Here is a 21,482-nt window from a genome sequence, read left to right on the forward strand (position 1 = left end):
ACAAGCACAGCGCCAGCTTGTGGCCTGTCAGGCGAACTACATCATTTACAGCATTTTCAGAAAGTTGTCGTCTAAACCTGGAACTTTCCCAAAACCACGAAGACGACTTGAAACGCCGTTGTGTAAACGAGACCCGAGACGCCTGGCCGGGGTTTTGTTGTGTCGCTCTGCACTCGTTCCCACCCGGGCCGGGACAACAGACGAGTGAATCAAGCGCACCTGAGGAGGTTCTGGAAGTAAAATGAGTCGGGAGTCGTCAGTGCTGAGTGGCTAAGCTAACATCCTGTGGGGTGTTCACACACACACACACACACACACACACACACACACACACACACACACACACACACACACACACACACACACACACACACACACACACTCAAAACGACAATACAAGCAGAAAAAGCTCACAGGACTCGTCTACTTCCTTTATGAGTTAATTTTCCTTCAATACTGTAAAAACTTTCGTCTCACATTCACGTTCTTTTACAAAATAAAATGTCAAGTGAAATCACGTCTTTCTTTTTTTTTGCGTCATAATTTCCGAAAAGTTTTGCATTCATGTGACAGAATTTCAATCGAAAACGTTTCGGGTTTTGTTTTTACATTTACGCTTCCGAAAAGTTTCCCGTTTACACTTACAAAATTTCAAAGTAAATACACGTCGTTTTTGCGTGATTGTTTCCGCAAAGTTTCGCTTTCGCACGACAACATTTCGAGTGAATGTGTATCGTTTTTTGCGTCATCATTTCCGAAATTTCAAGTTGAAAACATCGTTTTTGCCTTTAAAAAGTTTAATTTTGACACGATATAGGTTTTTTAGCGAAGACGCGTCGTTTTTGCGTTTTTTTTGCGTGTTCAACATCATCCAACGATCTGAGGAAGTCGTTCTCGCGCAGCGGAGAGGAAGTCCTGATTGATTTAATCTCCGTTAGAAGAAACACGACCAGAAAAAGTGACGAGGAAAGAAGAGAGAGGCTTTTTTTTTGGTGTATTTTTTTTTTTTAAAACGCGCTGGTCTTCCCGGCCAGACCAGCGGGTGGCGACGGTCAAACTCACTCAATGTGTCCATAGAAGAAGAAGAAGAAGAAGAAGAGCGGCACGGCGAGGCGGCAGCAGAAGAAACTGGCAGGAGGCGAAGCAGCCGAGAGCCGAACGATGAGGCGACGACTAAAAACGGCGGCGGCGCAACTTCTATAATTCCTCTTCCTCTAAAAGACACACACACACACACACTCACACACACACACACACACACACACACACACACACACACACACACTGCACTTCCTCTTTTCAAGTTCCCCACCTGTGGGGGTGGGGTGGAGGTGGGGGGGGGGGGGGGGGGGGGGGGTGCTGAAATCCCCACCAGGGGTGGCTATTTATATGTAAATATTAGATCTGATTTCGGTGGTTTCTGATTGGTCGAGAGCCGACGGGTCAACGCCGGACGTTCCTCCATTCTGAGTCGTCATGGAGATTCTGTAAACACCACCCCCCCCCAACTCCACCCCCCCCACCTTCCACCCAGCCTCCGACTGGAGCGGCAGGAAGTCTGGTTCTGCGGGTTCCTCCGAGTTTCTCTACTCGCTAATGTGGTTTTTCACAGTAAAAGTGCTATATTTTTTTAAATGTTTTATTTATTTTATTTTGTTATGTGGTTTTGCGGCTAAAAGACTAAAAATTCAACCCAATTCAACTCTTTAACAGACACGAGGCCCGTCACTTCAAACTAAAAGCATGGCTCCTTCCTCGCTTTCATCGTCTTATTCTGAAGTGCTGCAGCAGCGGCGACCACGACGGGAAAGCAGGCGGTGCGAGGCGTTGGGGCGACCCCGGCGAGCGGAGGCCTGGACGGCGCAGCGGCAGCGGCAGCCACTTCCTGTGTTCGCTGCACTTCCTGCCTCGCGGCGCCACTGCAACTCTAAACCCCCCCTTTTTTTTTTTGTTCCAGCCTTAAAGAGACACGTGGAGTTTCTGCAGCTCAGCTGCTTCTCTTTAGCGGGTCTGGGAGGGGGGGATGGGGGGATGGGGGGCGGGGGGGACGGGGGGCTTTTAAAAAAAGTGGTGTTTTCGGTGACCCCGCCCCCCGTTGTCGTGGAAACGGGCCTCAAAACACAATGAGAGTTTTTACACTTCTACTTGTTTTGCTCCCCAAAAGGGTCCAAACAGCCGAGAGACCGTCTCGTGTCGGCGTGGTTTCAAAATAAAAGACGCCTCGACCAAAACAAACAAGGGAGATGGAAACGTCAAATGAACACGAGGTGGCCGGCCAGCGGGGGGCGCTCCGGAAGCTTCCGGACTGAGACAGACTGAGACAGGCTGAGACACGCTGAGACACGCTGAGACAGACTGTGACAGGCTGAGACAGACTGAGACACGCTGAGACACGCTGAGACAGACTGTGACAGACTGAGACAGACTGAGACAGACTGAGACAGGCTGAGACACGCTGAGACAGACTGAGACACGCTGAGACAGGCTGAGACAGACTGAGACATGCTGAGACAGACTGAGACAGGCTGAGACAGACTGAGACACGGTGAGACAGACTGAGACACGCTGAGACAGACTGAGACAGGCTGAGACACGCTGATACCGATTGAGACAGGCTGAGACAGACTGAGACACGCTGAGACAGACTGAGACAGACTGAGACAGGCTGGGACAGACTGAGACAAACTGAGACACGCTGAGACAGACTGTGACAGACTGAGACAGGCTGAGACAGGCTGAGACAGGCTGAGACAGGCTGAGACACACTGAGACACGCTGAGACAGACTGAGACACACTGAGACACACTGAGACACGCTGAGACAGACTGAGACACGCTGAGACACACTGAGACAGGCTGAGACAGACTGAGACATGCTGCGACAGACTGAGACATGCTGAGACACACTGAGACAGACTGAGACAGACTGAGACACGCTGAGACAGACTGAGACACGCTGAGACAGACTGAGACATGCTGAGACACACTGAGACAGACTGAGACAGACTGAGACAGACTGAGACACACTGAGACAGACTGAGACACGCTGAGACACACTGAGACAGACTGAGACAGGTCCAGAACCGACCAACAGCCAAGCTGCTGCTCCAGACCCACTTCCTGTTTGTTACTCTGGTGCGATGAGTCGTGTTTGTCTGTGAGACACGATCTAGTTTAACGACGGGACAAGAGACACGTCCTCGTCTTCTTATGATGGACATTCTTACGTGCTCTGAAGTATTTATCCCAATGTTCACATACCGACATGAATATATGGACAAGATGTACAGTAGATGTTGACTTTTAGCATGTAGCATGTTAGCTGTGTGAGCCCCAAAACTCTTCATCATATAGCATGTAGCATGTTAGCTGTGTGAGCCCCAAAACTCTTCATCATATAGCATGTAGCATGTTAGCTGTGTGAGCCCCAACACTCACTAGCATGTAGTAGCAGTACAATCACAAGTGTGAGCCTGAAATGATTTTGCATGTAGCATGTAGCATCTCTGGTGTGTGAGCCTGAAACTCTTTTAGCATGTAGCATGTAGCATCTCTGCTGTGTGTTCCTCTAACATGAGCGCAGTACGACTACAGTACTACTATCAAAGCGGTCCAGGACCACGTCTCAGAGGACGAGTCCATGTGGCGTCTTCTGCTCTCTGGTATTTCCTGTCCACGTCGTTTTATTTACGACGGAGGTCGCTGACGACTTGGCGGCGTTCGCGCCACATGAGGCCTGCAGCCGGACGCAGTGACGGAGGACGAGAGAGAGAGAGAGAGAGAGAGAGAGAGAGAGAGAGAGAGAGAGAGAGAGAGAGAGAGAGAGAGAGAGAGAGAGACGTTCTCGCATCAGGCCTCGGAGAACAAACCCTCCGATTGTCTCGTCTCATCGACTCGAAGCCCAAAAACATGAAAAGGCTGGAACCCGGAGGAAGACGACTGGAGTCGTTCTGGAGTCGTTCTGGACTCGTTCTGGAGTCGTTCTGGAGTCGTTCCCCGCCGCGCTGCAGAGGAATGCGAAGAACTCCGACCCTCCAGGGGGCCTGGAACTCGTTCTGCCGTCGCTTGTCTGCTCAGACTCGTCACTTCCTGTCACTTCCTGTCACTTCCTGTCACTTCCTGTCACTTCAGTCGACACGTTTCACACATTCTAGTAAACAAACGACGTCGTCGAGGCTCGTTTACGGAGTCAGAGCGCGACGAGTCCAGACCACGTTCTGCAGCACCACTGACGGCCACTGGGGGCAGTGACGAGATCAGGAGCTAGCTTTTCTTCTGCGTGGATCTATTTATTTATTTATTTATTTATTGGTAACTTTTCACAAAAATACTAACTCGAATTTCATTAAATCTTCAGGGATGAGTCGTCATCATCCTCTTATAAAGAATAGAGTCGAGTCGAATAGTCGAGTAGAATAGAATATAGTAGAATAGAATAGAATATAGTAGAATAGAGTAGAGTAGAGTAGAGTAGAGTAGAGTAGAGTAGAATATAGTAGAGTAGAGTAGAGTAGAGTAGAGTAGAATAGAATAGAATAGAATAGAATAGAATAGAATAGAATAGAATAGAATAGAATAGAATAGAATAGAATAGAGTAGAGTAGAGTAGAATAGAATATAGTAGAATAGAGTAGAGTAGAGTAGAGTAGAGTAGAGTAGAGTAGAGTAGAGTAGAGTAGAGTAGAGTAGAGTAGAGTAGAGTAGAGTAGAGTAGAATATAGTAGAGTAGAGTAGAGTAGAGTAGAGTAGAGTAGAGGAGTAGAGTAGAATAGAATAGAATAGAATAGAATAGAATAGAGTAGAGTAGAGTAGAATAGAATATAGTAGAATAGAGTAGAGTAGAGTAGAGTAGAATAGAATAGAATAGAATAGAGTAGAGTAGAATAGAATACAGTAGAATAGAGTAGAGTAGAGTAGAGTAGAGTAGAGTAGAGTAGAGTAGAATATAGTAGAGTAGAATAGAATATCATCCTTCTCTAACATCACAGTATAAAGCATATTTTTGTTTAAAGGAATTCACATTGACAGTTTCACTGAACTCCTGTTTACTGGAGTGTGTGTGTGTGTGTGTGTGTGTGTGTGTGTGTGTGTGTGTGTGTGTGTGTGTGTGTGTGTGTGTGTGTGTGTGTGTGTGTGTGTGTGTGTGTGTGTGTGTGTGTCAATGCATTCCAAGTGAAAAAGGTATTCAGTCAAACAGGTTGAACACAGACAGGGACCTGGAGTGTCCACCCCCCCCCCTTTTTGAAAACCCTCCTGCGACGGCGTCTCCATGCATGGAAAAAAAAGTTCAGTTCCCATGGAAACGGAACTTTTTGAACGTGCTCCTACATATTGCCCCGCAGTATTCCCAGTAGTAAACACTTCTTCTGCACGCGCTCAGTATGAGACCAACGTTTCCTCCGTTGTGTCGCGACACCGTGCCGCTTGTGGACCAGCGAGGTGAAACTTTTCGAAAATAAATAAATAAATAAATAACTAAATAAAAACGCTGCCTCCAGGCCTCACAGAGCAATAAAACACCTTCTGAGACACGAATCATCACTGACATGATGGTAAACTTAAGACGTGCTGATTGTTGACGCGTCTAAATATCTGGCAACCCGGACCAGGAGCCACCAGGGGCCACCAGGAGCCACTAGGAGCTACTAGGAGCCACCAGGAGCCATTAGGAGACACCGGGAGCCACCGGGAGCCACCAGGAGCCACCAGGAGCCATAAAGGGGCCAGCAGGAGCCACCAGGAGCCACTAGGAGCCACCAGGAGCCACCTGGAGCCACCAGGAGCCACTAGGAGACACCAGGAGCCACCTGGAGCCACCAGGAGCCATTAGGAGCCACGGGGAGCCACGAGGAGCCACGAGGAGCCACGGGGAGCCACGGGGAGCCACTAGGAGCCACTTGGAGCCACGAGGAGCCACTAGGAGCCACCAGGAGCCACCAGGAGCCACCAGGAGCCACCAGGAGCCATAAAGGGGCCAGCAGGAGCCACCAGGAGCCACTTGGAGCCACGAGGAGCCACCAGGAGCCACTAGGAGCCACCAGGAGCCACCAGGAGCCACCAGGAGCCACCAGGAGCCACCAGGAGCCATAAAGGGGCCAGCAGGAGCCACCAGGAGCCACTTGGAGCCACTAGGAGCCACCAGGAGCCATTAGGAGCCACGGGGAGCCACCAGGAGACACCAGGAGCCACCTGGAGCCACCAGGAGCCATTAGGAGCCACGGGGAGCCACCAGTAGCCACGAGGAGCCACGGGGAGCCACTAGGAGCCATAAAGGGGCCAGCAGGAGCCACGAGGAGCCACGAGGAGCCACCAGGAGCCACCAGGAGCCACCGGGAGCCACTAGGAGCCACTAGGAGCCACTAGGAGCCACCAGGAGCCACCAGGAGCCACTAGGAGCCACCAGGAGCCACCAGGAGCCACTAGGAGCCACTAGGAGCCACCAGGAGCCACCAGGAGCCACTAGGAGCCACTAGGAGCCACCAGGAGCCACCAGGAGCCACTAGGAGCCACTAGGAGCCACCAGGAGCCATAAAGGGGCCAGCAGGAGCCACCAGGAGCCACTTGGAGCCACGAGGAGCCACCAGGAGCCACTAGGAGCCACCGGGAGCCACCGGGAGCCACTAGGAGCCACGAGGAGCCACGGGGAGCCACTAGGAGCCACTAGGAGCCACCGGGAGCCACTAGGAGCCACTAGGAGCTGGGATGAAGTTTTTTTTTTTTATTGTTTTAGAAGATTGAGAACTTGGTCTGCACGTGTGCATGAAGATCAACACACACACACACACACACACACACACACACACACACACACACACACACACACACACACACACACACACACACACACACACACACACACACACACACACACACACACACACACACACACACACACACAGAACGACTCCTGGCCCGGAGCCAGATCCTCCGTCTTTTTCTAAAAGAGTCTCCAGGACGATTCAAGTCGTCTAAAGTTTCGTCCAGAGTCTCAGATCAACACACTTCATGTGTTCACGTCGTTTTCATCCAGGATGAAAACGACCGCCTGGAGAACGAATACAACAACAACAAACAACAACAAACAACAAATCCCGTGTTTCCGCAGCTCGTCACTTGTTTTCCGCGCAGAAAATCCCGGAATGGAAATAAAAAGATGTTCCAGAGAGAAGAAACGACTTACCTGTGGAGGAAAGTCCCGCTGAGCGGCTACAGCTCGTCCATGGAGCGGCGGGGCGGAGGGAGGGGGGGGGGGGGGGCGGACGGGCGGAGCGCAGGAGGCCGCGGCCAGAGCCGCACGGAGCGGCGGTTCCCGCAACACTGCTCCCCCTGCTGGACACAACGACTCACTGGAAACGATCTGGACAGAGGAAGGAAACGTTCTGAAACAAGCTGGAAATAAAAAAGGAAACGATCTGAAACAATCTGGAAAGAGAAATGAAGCGACCTGAAACGATCTGAAACAATCTGAAACGATCTGAACAATCTAAAACAATCTGGAAACGATCTGAAACGATCTGAAGCAATCTAAAACAATCTGGAAACGATATTAAACAATCTGGAAAGAGAAAGGAAACGATCTGGAAATATTCTGGAAAGAGAAATGAAGCGACCTGAAACGATCTGAAACAATCTGGAAACGATCTGAAACAATCTGGAAACGATCTGAAACAATCTGAAACAATGTGAAGCAATCTGAAACAATCTGGAAATACATTGGAAACGATCTGAAACGATGTGGACGTACACTGGAAACAGTAGAATCACTGGTGTGATTATTTATTTTTCATGTTTCTAATTTTAAGTTGCTTCAATTATATGATCGACTTCATGACGTCTAGAATGAAAGTAACAGATTACAAGGTTTTGTTTTAAAGATAAACTTTTACTCATACTTAAGAAGTTACAGTTTCAAATGACTTCAGTTGAAAGTAACAGATTACAAACATTGCTGTGAGTACGAGGTGTAGTGGGATTACTCGCTCCGGCAGTACTCTGTGTGAACCGAGCTGCAGCGCGGCTCTGGCTCTGCAGATGTGCAGCAGCTCTGATGCAACGTTTCCAGATGTGGAACAACAAGAGTCTCCGACCAGGAACCAGTTGTTTTCCTACCGTCTTTAATATTGATCCACATCTGGAGGAAACATCAGGACGGGGGGACGGGGGGACGATGGGACCACCTGCTGGGAGGGACCGGGGACTATCAAAATAAAACCACCAAGTTGGATTGTTATTAAGGTGACTGTCAAAATAAAACTACAGAGTTGGATTGTTATTACAGTGACTGTCAAAATAAAACCACCAAGTTGGATCGTTATTATGGTGACTGTCAAAATAAAACCACCAAGTTGGATGACTGTCAAAATAAAGCCACCAAGTTGGATCGTTATTACGGTGACTGTCAAAATAAAGCCACCAAGTTGGATCGTTATTACGGTGACTGTCAAAATAAAACCACCAAGTTGGATTGTTATTACAGTGACTGTCAAAATAAAACCACCAAGTGGGATTGTTATTACGGTGACTGTCAAAAAATAAATTACTAAGTTGGATTGTTAGTACATTGACTGTCAAAATAAAACTGCCAAGTTGAATCGTTATTATGGTGACTGTCAAAATAAAACTAGAGTTGGATTGTTAAGGTGACTGTCAAAATAAAGCCACCAAGTTGAACCGTTATTATGGTGACTGTCAAAATAAGTGAAACTTTATTGATGTAATTGCAGAGCTGCGGTGAGGACTCCCCCTGGTGGAGTAACGTAGGTATTACAAGTAATGTGGTACTTCAGTTTCAATGTTGCATCAATAAATCAAGTTTGAAAATAAAAGCACGTTCAACTTTCCAGACTGATTTGATATTCCTTTAATAAAAGTCATTTTATGTACACGTGACTCTGCCGGCGCGGCTCTATAGAAACATTATTATAGAAGTGAAACAATTAAACATCTTTTAATACTGTGAGTTGAAAATGCAAGAGAGGAGGAGAGGAGGAGGAGGAGAGGATAGGAGGATGGGAGGAGGACGGGAGGAAGACAGGAGGAGGTGGGCGGGAGGAGGATCACGGGGGAGGATGGGAAGAGGACATGAGGAGGAGGACAGGAGGACATGAGGAGGACAGGAGACCCAGGGCGGAGGAGGACAGTAAGAGGACATGAGGAGGAGGAGGACATGACGAGGACAAGGAGGAGGACAGTAAGAGGACAGGAGGAGGATGAGGACATGAGGAGGAGGAGGACAAGGGAGGATGGGAGGAGGAGGAGGAGGGGGAGGAGGACATGACGAGAACAAGGAGGACAGTAAGAGGACATGAGGAGGAGGAGGACATGACGAGGACAAGGAGGAGGACAGTAAGAGGACAGGAGGAGGATGAGGACATGAGGAGGAGGACAAGGGAGGATGGGAGGAGGAGGAGGACAGGAGGGGGAGGAGGACATGACGAGAACAAGGAGGACAGTAAGAGGACATGAGGAGGAGGACAGGAGGACGACCTCAGACGGTCCTGGCAGACAGACACTGGTTGACGACCTCCAGCAGAGACGAGTTCTCCAGAGCGGCGGCGACTCGTTCTTTATCCGCCAGCTGCTTGTTCACTGAAACAACCAAGATCACCTTTCAGCTTTTATTCTGAAATACATCCAGATGTTCTCAGTTCAGCCTTTACTGAACACCTCGGCACTGCCCCCTGCTGGTCAGGAGGAAGTATTACTGCTGGGAAACACAAAGCTAACTGCTCTTTTCCACTGGTCCCTCCTCTCCTCTCCTCTCCTCTCCTCTCCTCACCTCTCCTCTCCTCACATCACCTCTCCTCTCCTCTCCTCACATCACCTCTCCTCACCTCCACCTTCTCATTACAAAATGTGGATTGTTTGTGCTTCGCTAGCCGGTGTTTCGGTTTCACTGGTGCCCGTGTTAACTGGTTCCTCCTGCCAGCAGCCGTGAGCAGCAGCTGATGTTAAAATAAGACAAACAAACGCTACGACACGTTAAACGATAATGGAACTGTGGTTAAACGGCGTTCTCCAGGACGGCCACGGGGTTTTAACACCTGCCGTGAAGGAGGTCACCAGTTAACAGGGGAACCAGTTCATCCTAAACACCGGTGCTACAGCGGCTCAGAGACCTCCTGGTCCCGGTAGCGCGTCGCTCCGTCCTCCGTGGTTTTGATCGTTTTTTTTTTTTACATGGCGGCTGAACGAGACGCCCTGGGACCCGTCTGCGTCGTGACGCGACGGCCAATCGGCCGCCTCGCCCCCGACGGCGGCGCCCGTGGAAAAAAACGCCGTAACTTTGCTCGTAGGACTTCCTCCGTACCTGCTTCCTCCGAGGCGTGAGTCCCTGGAGTGATGTGGACGTCGATCTGGAACACACACACAGCACAGCGTCAGGAAAACACACACACACACACACACACACGCACACGCACACCCACACACACACCTTGAAGCGGTCTGGCAGCGAGCGCAGCAGCTTGACCTTGATGGACAGGCCGATGAGCGTGGCCATGCTGCAGTGAGGGATCGTGGGCGTGAACTCCACCGAGACGGAGTTCTGCTCATCCGCCACCTGAGGGAAACCAGCGACAGGTCAGAGGAGGACTGTCCCCCCCCCCCCCCCCGGTCCCCCCGTCCCCCCCGTACCTGGACCCGGATCTGTTCCACCACGTTGAGCTCCTCCAGGGACAGCGGGTGCTCCGGGTCGTTGATGGACCGGATCAGATGTGGCTCCAGTTAAAGAACCCAGAAACGTTGCTACGGAGACGGACACCGACCGGACCTCCACCCTGGACTCACCTGGACAGGTGAGCCGCCCGCCACCCATTCTGGGCTCTGCACAGCAGGGAATCGAACCCGGGGACCTCTGAGGGTGCTGAAACACTCGTTTGTTGTTGTTTTCAAAGGTTTCAGTATGAAACCGGAGCGTTTCCTGGAGATACTGCGGTTACTTTAAATCAGTGTTCTTCACCCTCTGGTGTTTCCTCCAGATCGTCAGCTGAGTCGTGGGAAATTATCACATTTCACATTTTTTTTCTTAAAAAAAAAACCTTTGCTCTCACAGCGACAGTGTGTTGCAGAGTAATCCTGTATAAATACTCTTCACCACTAGAGGGCAGCACAGAACTTTGCCGGTGAAATGTAAAGTGACAGACGTCAGTGTGGTTCATCTCCACCTCCTGCTACCATCTTGTATCAAAGTACTGTGTCAGTGACAGTGATGGAGAAGTTTTTGAAAACCAGGATCTCAGCTCTTCATCCATCAGGTCCAGGTTTCACACTGAGGGAGGCACTATTAAAAAAAGTCCTTGCTTTCTGGATTTACTGGATTCCTGTTGATAAAACTTTGATGAGAAAGACTTGAGAAATGAGAAACTCACATTTTAACATTTTCGGGTGGTGGTGTGCCTCCAGAGTTTTACAAAGAAAAAAGTGTGTCTTGGCTCAAAAAAGGTTGAAAAACACTGCTATAAAGAACCAACACGGTGTTACAGATCAACTGGTTCCCCTGATAACTGGTGACCCACTTCCTTTACCGTCCTTTGTGACGGTTACTGACGACAGACGTTAAAAACAAGACGATATCCGCAGCTGTCCCGTTTGACTGCATTTAACATTAAAGTTTAAATTGTCCTACATTCGTCCGGTGTCTCATTTTATAACGCCTGCTTTCGCCAACGGAAGTGGGTCACCAGTTAGCATGGGAGCCAGTTTAATCCGAAACACCATCCTCGAGTACGACGACATACATTTAAGTTTCTCTAGATTTAAGCATGTCAGTTCAATTTTCCCTTTTAGGAAAAGTACTTTAACTCGATATAGACGAAGGAAACGCGTGAAGGCAGCAGCATTGAGGAGGATATCGAAGATCTCCCGGTCGTCGATCGGGTCCTGGACGTCTTCGTCCTCCTCCGAGGCCGTCAAGAGCCGCTCCCCGGACCGCTGGAAGATCACCGGGTTGGCGTTCTCCAGGCGGCTCCCCGCCGACATGTCTCCCCGCTGGTCACGCAGATTCAACCGGCAAACTTAACGGTGAATTCAATTTGCAGCGGGACGCAGGAAAATGCGACACACCGACACGGAACGAGCACTTCCGGTAAGGACGGAAAGCCAGAGAGACCAAAAAGGTCATATGAGCGTTTTGCGCTCCAAATCGATAACGAAATTACAGTTTTGTACCTTTTGCAACAACGAAAGTAAATACTTATGTCCTTTATATTATTTTACTCTTCTCGTTCCTCCACCCTGTGGACGAATATTGGAGTTTTGTGTGCAAAATTACAAATAGTGTGTGGAAATTTATTTTTATAGCGTGATTGCATAATATGACTGCAAATATAAAGATATAGATAGATAGATAGATAGATAGATAGATAGATAGATAGATAGATAGATAGATAGATAGATAGATAAATGGATAATTACTTTATTCATCCCCGAAGGGAAATTGTTTTGTTGCAGCAATCTGGTACATATGAATAGAATAGAATAAAAGTGAAAAATAAAAATATAACAATATCTGGGTATAAGACATAAAGTAAAACACAGAATGGAACACGGGCACTTAGAAATAAGCAGGAGATCAAAGCAAGATAAATAAATAGTAAGGTGCAGTGGCAGAGCCATTAGAAGTAGGCATTACATAATAATAATAACAATAATACAGATAATAACAATGTGTAATAGTGTATAATACTCGTGTATAGTACTACTAATAATGGTAGCAATAAAATAATAATAACAATAACAATATATATCAGTAATAATGATAATAGTAATAATAATAATACAAATAGAAATAGTATACTTATAATAATAATAATAATAATACAATGGTAATAGTGTACTTGCACATGTATAAATATATGTATATGTACATGCAATATGCAATATGAAATATATGATATAATATAAGTATCAATGTAATTTAGTCCAGGTGGTGATTGAGGCTCTGACGGAGGTGGAAGAGTTAAAAGAAGAATTCATAGTTAATTTGACAATTCAAATTGGAAAAATTCACATTCACAAATGTAGATTGGCAAAGATTGCAAAGACCCCCCCCCCCCCCCCGAATAATGAGCCCATTTTCTCCCCTCGTCCCTTATTTTTATTAACGGTTTTTTTAATAAATATTCTGTATTTTTTATAGACTATGACGTCCCTCCCAGCCTGGTTGTAATTCCCTCTCTGTCCTGCAGGTGGCAGATTCACACTGTTTGAAGTCTTTCTCAGCCTCGAGGCTTTAATAATGATATAAAGGTTTAATTCGGTCATAAAACGTCTCATGTCTGTCGTGAAAATGTTTTTATTGTCTCTGTGCTCAGGAAACTCTTTAGAGCGACCCAGTGATGTAATTCACAGTGTTTTCATTTAATTTCTTTAAATTCACAAAGAAACTAAAGAAACAGGAAGTACGGGAAGAAGGAAATACAAAAAACCTCATTAAAACTGAAACTACGTCATGACGTCACACGAAATATAATCAAATAAACTCTCAGAGGCGGTCATGAGGTGGTAATCCCCCCCCCCCTCCACATCCACCCCCCCCCCCCCCCCCCATCTCACATGCCCCATGAACAATGCAACCCCCCCTCAGAAATGCCCCCCACCCTTACATACCTCCTGAACAATGCAATCCCCCCACATACCCCCTGAACAATGCCCCTCCCCCCCCCCCCCCCCCCCCCCCCCCCTGCTATGACAGCTATGGCAGTAATGGAGCCTCATAACCAGCTGTTAGTGTCTCTCAGGATCACAACTCAAACCTCCAGGATGAAACAGGATGCAGGCCTCCAGGACCAGCTCCAGGACCTCCAGGACCTCCAGGACCTACCTCTAGGAGTTCCAGGAGCTCCAGGACCCTTTCCAGGACCTCCAGGACTTCCAGGACCAACCTCCAGAAGCTCCAGGACCTACCTCTAGGACCTACCTCCAGGAGCTCCAGGTACTACCTCCAAGACCTCCAGGACCTATCGACAGGACCCCAGAGAGCTCCAGGAGCTCCAGGACCTACCTCCAGGACCTCCAGGACCTTCCTCCAGGAGCTCCAGGACCTACCTCCAGGAGCTCCAGGACCCAGGGTGGAGCGTCGGCCCTGAAACAAGTGAACCAGTGAAGAGAAAAGCAACAATAGAAACTAATAAATAATAAAAACAGACCAACATGAGCTGTGTGTGTTGGGGGGTGATGGTGTTGGGGGTGATGGGGGGGGGGGGGGGTGATGGGGGGGCTCAGCTGCTGTGGAGGGTAAACAGAGCAGCATTGTGGACCAGGTGTCGGACGGTCTGGATCTAGAGAGGAATCTCACAGCTGCTGCAGCCACATTTCATCCAGCAGGTTAGACCTTCACCCCCCACGATTACCCCCCCCCCCCCCCGGATACCCCGGATACCCCCCCCTCCCCCCCCCTCCTGATACCCCCCCAGCCAGCCCCACCTGACCGGGGGCCGCCCCCCGACACATTTAGTCTCTGAACGCCGTCACAGACGATCCAGTTACAACTGAAGAGGAGGAAGAGAAGACAAAGAGCAGGTACTGACTGCTGGTTACTGCTGGTTACTGCTGGTTACTGCTGGTACTGCTGGTTACTGCTGGTTACTGCTGGTTACTGCTGGTTACTGCTGGTACTGCTGGTTACTGCTGGTTAGTGATGGTTACTGCTGGTTACTGCTGGGTACTGCTGGTTAGTGATGGTTACTGCTGGGTACTGCTGGTACTGCTGGTTAGTGATGGTTACTGCTGGTTACTGCTGGGTACTGCTGGTTAGTGATGGTTACTGCTGGTACTGCTGGTTACTGCTGGGTACTACTGGTTACTGCTGGTTACTGCTGGTTAGTGATGGTTACTGCTGGTACTACTGGTTACTGCTGGGTACTGATGGTTACTGCTGGTTAGTGATGGTTACTGCTGGTTACTGCTGGTTACTGCTGGGTACTGATGGTTACTGCTGGTTACTGCTGGTTACTGCTGGTTAGTGATGGTTACTGCTGGTTACTGCTGGGTACTGCTGGTTAGTGATGGTTACTGCTGGTACTGCTGGTTACTGCTGGGTACTACTGGTTACTGCTGGTTACTGCTGGTTAGTGATGGTTACTGCTGGTACTGCTGGTTACTGCTGGGTACTGATGGTTACTGCTGGTTAGTGATGGTTACTGCTGGTAACTGCTGGTACTGCTGGTTACTGCTGGTACTGCTGGTTACTGCTGGTTACTGCTGGTACTGCTGGTTACTGCTGGTTAGTGATGGTTACTGCTGGTAACTGCTGGTACTGCTGGGTACTGCTGGTTACTGCTGGTACTGCTGGTTACTGCTGGTTACTGCTGGGTACTGCTAGTTAGTGATGGTTACTGCTGGTTACTGCTGGGTACTGCTGGTTACTGCTGGTTACTGCTGGTTAGTGATGGTTAGTGATAGTTACTGCTGGTTACTGCTGGTTAGTGATGGTTACTGCTGGTTAGTGATAGTTACTGCTGGTTAGTGATGGTTGCTGCTGGTTAGTGATAGTTACTGCTGGTTACTACTGGTTAGTGATAGTTACTGATGGTACTGCTGGTTACTGTTGGTTACTGCTGGTTATTGATAGTACTAGAGTTCCCACTGGTTACTCCTGGTACTTCTAGTTACTGGCTGACTTTAAACTCAGTACCAGGGATGTTGTGCTGTTGGAGGTTGTGTTCATTGTGTCTTGATGGTTCTCACTCTGTGAACCGGTTCACAACTCGCCTCCAACTCTTCTTCCTCTTCATCCCTCCGTCAGGCCAGCATCATCTTCCTCCCTCCGTCAGGTCAGCATCATCTTCCTCCCTCCGTCAGGTCATCTTCATCTTCCTCCCTCCGTCAGGTCAGCATCATCTTCATCCCTCCGTCAGGTCAGCATCATCTTCATCCCTCCGTCAGGCCAGCATCATCTTCCTCTCATTTAACATGAGTGTGTGGTTGTCTGTCTGTTTGTTGTGTCCCTGTCCTCACCTGTCCAATGTCTCTGTCAGGATCTAGTGTCTCTTTCGGGATCCAGTGTCTCTGTTGGGATCCAGTGTCTTTTTCCAGATCCAGTGGGATCCAGTGTCTCTGTCAGGATCCAATGTCTCTGCCAGGATCCAGTGTCTCTCTCGGGATCCAGTGTCTCTGCCAAGATCCAGTGTCTCTCTCGGGATCCAGTGTCTCTGTCAGGATCCAGTGTCTCTGCCAGGATCCAGTGTCTCTCTCGGGATCCAGTGTCTCTGTCAGGATCCAGAATCTCCTCAGTTTAAAGCTCCAACTTGTCGGAGGCGAGGACGAGTTTGAACCTGCCAGCAGCTCCAGATCTGCAGCCTGATTCCTGACGAGGAAGAGGAGGAGGAGGAGGAGGAGGAGGCGCCACTCAGCCTCACGGGAGGCGAGGAGGAGAGTCGGGCTGAGGACGAAGGAGCAGCAGGAGGACGAAGGAGGACAAGCAGGAGGACGCAGGTTCAGAACAAACAGAGACGGAGTTGTGAGGCGAGTGAGGAGGAGGAGGAGGAGGAGGAGGAGGAGGAGGAAGAGGAGGAGGAGGAGCTGCTGCGCCTCCTGCTGGCTGACAGGAACCATGTGAAGACCTCACCTCCAGGTCCACACTCTGTCCTACGTCTGTCTCCCGTCCAGCCGCTGGTCGGCGTCTTCCTCTGGTCTGGAGTGGTTCAGCCTGGCGAGAGTCTGGCATTCCTCAGGGCTGCGTGTTCGGACTCCTCACATCCAACACGCCTCGGGTTTGTGGAGTTCCAGGACGATTCTCTGTGTTTTTGGTGAACCGTGGTGTTTCTGAGGCAGTGATCAGCGCCGCCGAGAGGCCTGGCAGGTGTACTACACCGTCTTGATCATAGGAGCCTCACAGAACCGAGGCGCTCAGTGCTTCCCCCTGGAGGTTCCGAGGTCTCCTACCAGTGGAATGGAGGCGGAGCTTCTCGGTCCCGGTCCTCATCAAGTCTCTGTGTCTCCCGTCCAGGTGTCCGTCCTGGTCCTCATCAAGTCTCTGTGTCTCTCCCGTCCAGGTGTCCGTCGTCCCCCGGCGGCCATGTTGGAGCTACGAGCTGCAGACGTCCTGCTCAGCTACTTGGTCTTCGTCTTCGTCGGCGCCATTCAGCCCATCGCCGGACAAGGTGGGTCACATGACCGGTCACATGACCGCCGAGGCTGAAAACAAAGGCCCCATTCATACAATTCTAATATAGGTTCTACAGGTTCCTCCTCTGGGTCTGGTTCTGCAGGTTCTTCCTGGTTCCTGTCTACTGAAGACTGTTGGACTTGCAGCTTTATGTTAAATTGAAATGTCTCGTCTTCACGTCTCGTCTTCTGCCTGCAGGAGGAAACTGCAGCTGCAGCGTCGCCAACAGCCGCTGTGACGAGGGCGGAGTCTGCAGGTGAAACGACACAACAAGACAAGACACAACAAGACAAGATAGGAAACAATACAACAAGACAAGACACAACAAGATAAGATAGGAAACAATACAACAAGACAAGACACAACAAGATAAGACACAACAAGACAAAGCACAACAAGACACAACACAACAAGATAAGATAGGAAACAACACAACAAGACAAGGCACAACAAGACACAACACAACAAGATAAGATAGGAAACAATACAACAAAACAAGACACGACAAGATAAGATAGGAAACAATACAACAAGACAAGACACAACAAGATAAGACACAACAAGATAAGAAACAACACAGCACAACAAGATACGATAGGAAACAATACAACAAAACAAGGCACAACAAGATAAGATAGGAAACAATACAACAAAACAAGGCACAACAAGACAAGACACAACAAGATAAGAAACAACACAGCACAACAAGATACGATAGGAAACAATACAACAAAACAAGACACGACTAGATAAGACACAACAAGACAAAGCACAACAAGACACAACACAACAAGATACGATAGGAAACAACACAAGACAAGACAAGACACAAGACAACACGATAAGACACAACAAACAAGACACAACACGACACAGTGACGGCAGCTCAGCCACTTCCTGTCTGCAGGTGTGACCCCGGCTGGGACGGCGAGCGCTGCGAGCGCTGCGTGCCGACGCCCGGCTGCGTCCACGGATCCTGCCTGCAGCCGTGGCAGTGCAGCTGTGAGGCGGGGTGGGGGGGGCGCTTCTGTGACAAAGGTCAGTGGCCACCAGGGGGCGGCACCGCACACCTCCGCCTCCCTTCTCCGTCCAGTCCCCTGGCCTGGTCCTCCACCCGCCGTTAAAATGCTCTCTGTTGCCGTGGTAACGGCGGTTTCTGGGCTCCTCGTTCATAGTGGACAGAATTATTTATCTAAAAAATATTGGTTTAGGCTCATGAGGGCGGGTGTAGCACTTGTAGGAGTACTCGTAGTACTCGAAGTAGCAGCAGTACTCTTAGTACTCATAGTAGCAGCAGTATTCGTAGTACTCGTAGTAGCAGCAGTACTCATAGTACTCCTGGTAGCAGCAGTACTCTTAGTACTGGTAGTAGCAGCAGTCCTCGTAGTAGCAGCAGTACTCTTAGTACTCGTAGTAGCAGCAGTACTCGTAATACTCGTAGTAGCAGCAGTACTCATAGTACTCCTGGTAGCAGCAGTACTCTTAGTACTGGTAGTAGCAGCAGTCCTCATAGTAGCAGCAGTACTCGTAGTACTCGTAGTAGCAGCAGTACTCTTAATACCGTAGTAGCAGCAGTACTCTTAGTACTCGTAGTAGCAGCAGTACTCATAGTACTCCTGGTAGCAGCAGTACTCTTAGTACTGGTAGTAGCAGCAGTCCTCATAGTAGCAGCAGTACTCGTAGTACTCGTAGTAGCAGCAGTACTCTTAATACCGTAGTAGCAGCAGTACTCTTAGTACTCGTAGTAGCAGCAGTACTCTTAGTACTGGTAATAGCAGCAGTACTCTTACTACTCGTAGTAGCAGCAGTCCTCGTAGTAGCAGCAGTACTTGTAGTACTCGTAGTATCAGCAGTACTCTTAGTACTTGAAGTACCAGCAGTACTGGTAGTAGTGGTAGTAGCAGCAGTACTCGTAGTACTCATAGTACTGGTAGTAGCAAAAGTACTGGTAGTAGCAGCAGTACTGGTAGTACTGGTAGTACTGGTAGTACTGTAGTAGCAGCAGTATTCTGACAGTGTGTCCTTTCAGACCTGAGCGCCTGCTCGCGGCGGCCATGTTTGAACGGGGCGAACTGCACGATGGCCGCCAGCGGCGACGTCGCCTGCCAGTGTCCCGACGGCTTCGTGGGGCCGCGGTGCGAACGGCGGATCGGACCCTGCAGCCGCCGCAGGTAACCAACCGCATGACGTCACCGCGCCTCCACCGGGTCGGAGGGTCGGCGCCACCGTCATCGCTAACGCCTCTCCGCCCCCCCAGGTCTCCCTGCAGAAACGGCGGCCTGTGCGAGGACGCTAACGGCTTCGCGGCGGAGCTGACGTGCCGCTGCCTCGCCGGCTTCGCGGGGCCGCGCTGCGAGACCGACGTGGACGACTGCCGGAGGAGCCCGTGCGCCAACGGCGCCACCTGCCTGGACGGCGTGAACCGCTTCTCGTGCGCGTGCCCCGCCGGCTTCAGCGGACGCTTCTGCTCCGTCAACCTGGACGACTGCGCTAGCGCGCCGTGCCTCAACGCGGGCCGCTGCCTCGACGGCGCCGGCGCCTTCAGCTGCGTCTGCCGGCCCGGCTTCGCCGGGACGACCTGCGAGACGCGACTGGGGGCCGCCCGCCCCGGCGGGGTCACGCCGGGGTGGGAGGGGGGAGGGGAGACGGCCCGGTGGGACGCCACCACTGGCGGCGGCGGGAACGGCAGCCGTCCCGTGGACCGGCCGCTCAGGGTCACGGTGAGCGAGCGCGGCGGCGGCGTCTCGCGGCCGCAGCTGATCGTCCTGCTGGTGCTGGCGGCGATGACGCTGGTGGTGGTGGCGCTGACCGCCGCCCTCGTCCTGCACGGGCACTGCCGCCGGGACGGCGGTCCGAACCCCCGCCGGGCGGCGCCGCCGGCCTCAAGGACAGAGGAGCAGCGGCCGCCGAGCGACGGCGGCATCCTGAACGCGGCAGAACCACAGAAGAAGAAAATGAATCCCGAGGTCGTTTAGAGAGGGCGTGTACCGCCACTTACACCCCTCCCCCACCCCACCGCCACAACCGGGACCTCAGCATCAGAGACGTTACTTCCTGTCTGTGTGTCCTGAGTGAAGCCGTATGACAGGCCAGCAGGGGGCGATCACATGACCTGTGGGATGAACACACCTGATTGGACATTCTGAGTTCTAGAGATGTTCTATAGATGCTCTAGAGATATTTTATAGATGTTCTCAAGATGTTCTACACATGTTCTAGAGATGTTCTATAGATATTTTACAGATGTTCTATAGATGTTCTAGAGATATTCTACAGATGTTCTAGAGATGTTCTACAAATGCTCTATAGATGTTCTATAGATATTCTAGAGACATTCTAGAGATGTTCTACATATTTTCTATAGATGTTCTACAGATGCTCTAGAGATGTTCTATAGATATTCTAGAGATGTCCGAGATATTCTAGAGATGTTCTAGAGATATTCTACAGATGTTCTAGAGATGTTCTACAAATGCTCTATAGATGTTCTATAGATATTCTAGAGACATTCTAGAGATGTTCTACATATTTTCTATAGATGTTCTACAGATGCTCTAGAGATGTTCTATAGATATTCTAGAGATGTCCGAGATATTCTAGAGATGTTCTACACATGTTCTAGAGGTGTTCTAGAGATATTCTACAGATGTTCTAGAGATATTCTAGAGATGTGCCGTGACACTCGGGGACTGGACTTCTGGACTTTCGGCCTCAGTGATGTCACGTTTCTGTCGTGGTTCTGCTCGCTGGAACGTCTCACTATGAACACCTTCATGTTTTAACTCGGAACTCCGTCTATTTTTATGTTGTGGTGAATAAAAACGTCTTCACTCAGGTTCACTTTCCTCCTCCAGGGGGCGCTGCAGGTTCTCCAGCCTGCTGCACCTGCTGGCCACTGTTCTGCTCACTTACCACTTCTTTTAGACGTCATTAGACGTCCCAGAAGGCTCAGCAGCCAGGCATGCTTCACTTAGCGCTGAGTCAGCAGATGGTGAGAAACGCTGAGTCATCAGGGGGTGAGAAACGCTGAGTCATCAGGGGGTGAGAAATGCTGAGTCCTCAGGGAGGGCGGGGTGTCAAAGAAACGCTGAGTCAGCAGGTTGTGCGAGAACTTCTGAGTCAGCAGGGGGTGAGAGAAACATTTTGCAGGTTGTCAAAGAAACGTTGAGTCAGCAGATGGTGAGAAGTGCTGAGTCAGCAGGGGGTGATAGGAACACCGAGTCATCAGGGGGTGAGAAACACTTGAGTCAGCAGGGAGGAGGTGTCAAAGAAACGTTGAGTCAGCAGGTTGGGAGAACCGCTGAGTCAGCGGGGGGTTAGAGAAACAGCAGGCTGTGAAAGAAACGCTGAGTCAGCAGGGGATGATAGGAACGCTG

At 50.0% G+C, this 21,482-nt stretch overlaps 3 protein-coding genes across 4 annotated transcripts in view; 1 reads left to right on the plus strand and 2 right to left on the minus strand.

Annotated features, from left to right (window-relative positions):
- The window catches only part of LOC308138650 (WAS/WASL-interacting protein family member 1-like), a gene marked incomplete at its 5' end in the record, with an annotated part of 7,157 nt that extends 5,692 nt beyond the window's left edge, over positions 1-1,465 (minus strand). The window contains 2 exon segments of the mRNA XM_080507864.1: positions 134-230; positions 1,456-1,465. Coding sequence (XP_080363990.1) covers positions 134-230; positions 1,456-1,465 — 107 coding nt within the window.
- Positions 1,466-8,853: 7,388 nt separating this feature from the next.
- On the minus strand, positions 8,854-12,078 carry ciao2b (cytosolic iron-sulfur assembly component 2B). Of its 2 annotated transcripts, XM_080508189.1 has the most exons (6): positions 11,850-12,078; positions 10,635-10,712; positions 10,435-10,560; positions 10,309-10,354; positions 9,465-9,587; positions 8,854-9,127 (listed from the first exon to the last, which is right to left on the minus strand). In XM_080508189.1, the coding sequence occupies exons 1-5, from the start codon at positions 11,976-11,978 to the stop codon at positions 9,487-9,489; spliced, it is 480 nt and encodes a 159-aa protein (XP_080364315.1). In that variant the 5' UTR covers positions 11,979-12,078; the 3' UTR covers positions 8,854-9,127; positions 9,465-9,486. The 2 variants fall into 2 exon arrangements, with proteins under 2 accessions (XP_080364315.1, XP_080364314.1); XM_080508188.1 differs by having other exon boundaries at positions 8,854-9,587.
- Positions 12,052-20,328, plus strand: dlk2 (delta-like 2 homolog; the record flags this gene model as incomplete). The annotated part of the gene is made up of 8 exons (XM_080507865.1): positions 12,052-12,084; positions 16,608-16,678; positions 16,773-16,866; positions 16,948-17,101; positions 17,305-17,362; positions 18,014-18,144; positions 19,136-19,277; positions 19,364-20,328. 8 exons carry the CDS (start codon positions 12,052-12,054, stop codon positions 20,079-20,081), a joined length of 1,401 nt encoding a protein of 466 aa, XP_080363991.1. The 3' UTR covers positions 20,082-20,328.
- Positions 20,329-21,482: the final 1,154 nt, after the last annotated feature.

The sequence above is a fragment of the Blennius ocellaris genome (genome assembly GCF_963422515.1).
Source record: "Blennius ocellaris genome assembly, chromosome: 13".
Taxonomy (NCBI): Eukaryota; Metazoa; Chordata; class Actinopteri; order Blenniiformes; family Blenniidae; genus Blennius; species Blennius ocellaris.

What these genes read in the sequence shown, in the direction of transcription:
- ciao2b (XM_080508189.1), bottom strand. Translation starts at nt 11,978, where the DNA reads ATGTCGGCGGGGAGCCGCCTGGAGAACGCCAACCCGGTGATCTTCCAG. An exon ending in ACGACCGGGAGATCTTCGAT is followed by an intron (nt 10,713 to 11,849) that starts ATCCTCCTCAAT and finishes CTGGAGCCACAT; the next exon opens with CTGATCCGGTCCATCAACGA. An exon ending in CGCTGCCAGACCGCTTCAAG is followed by an intron (nt 10,355 to 10,434) that starts GTGTGTGTGTGG and finishes TGTGTGTTCCAG; the next exon opens with ATCGACGTCCACATCACTCC.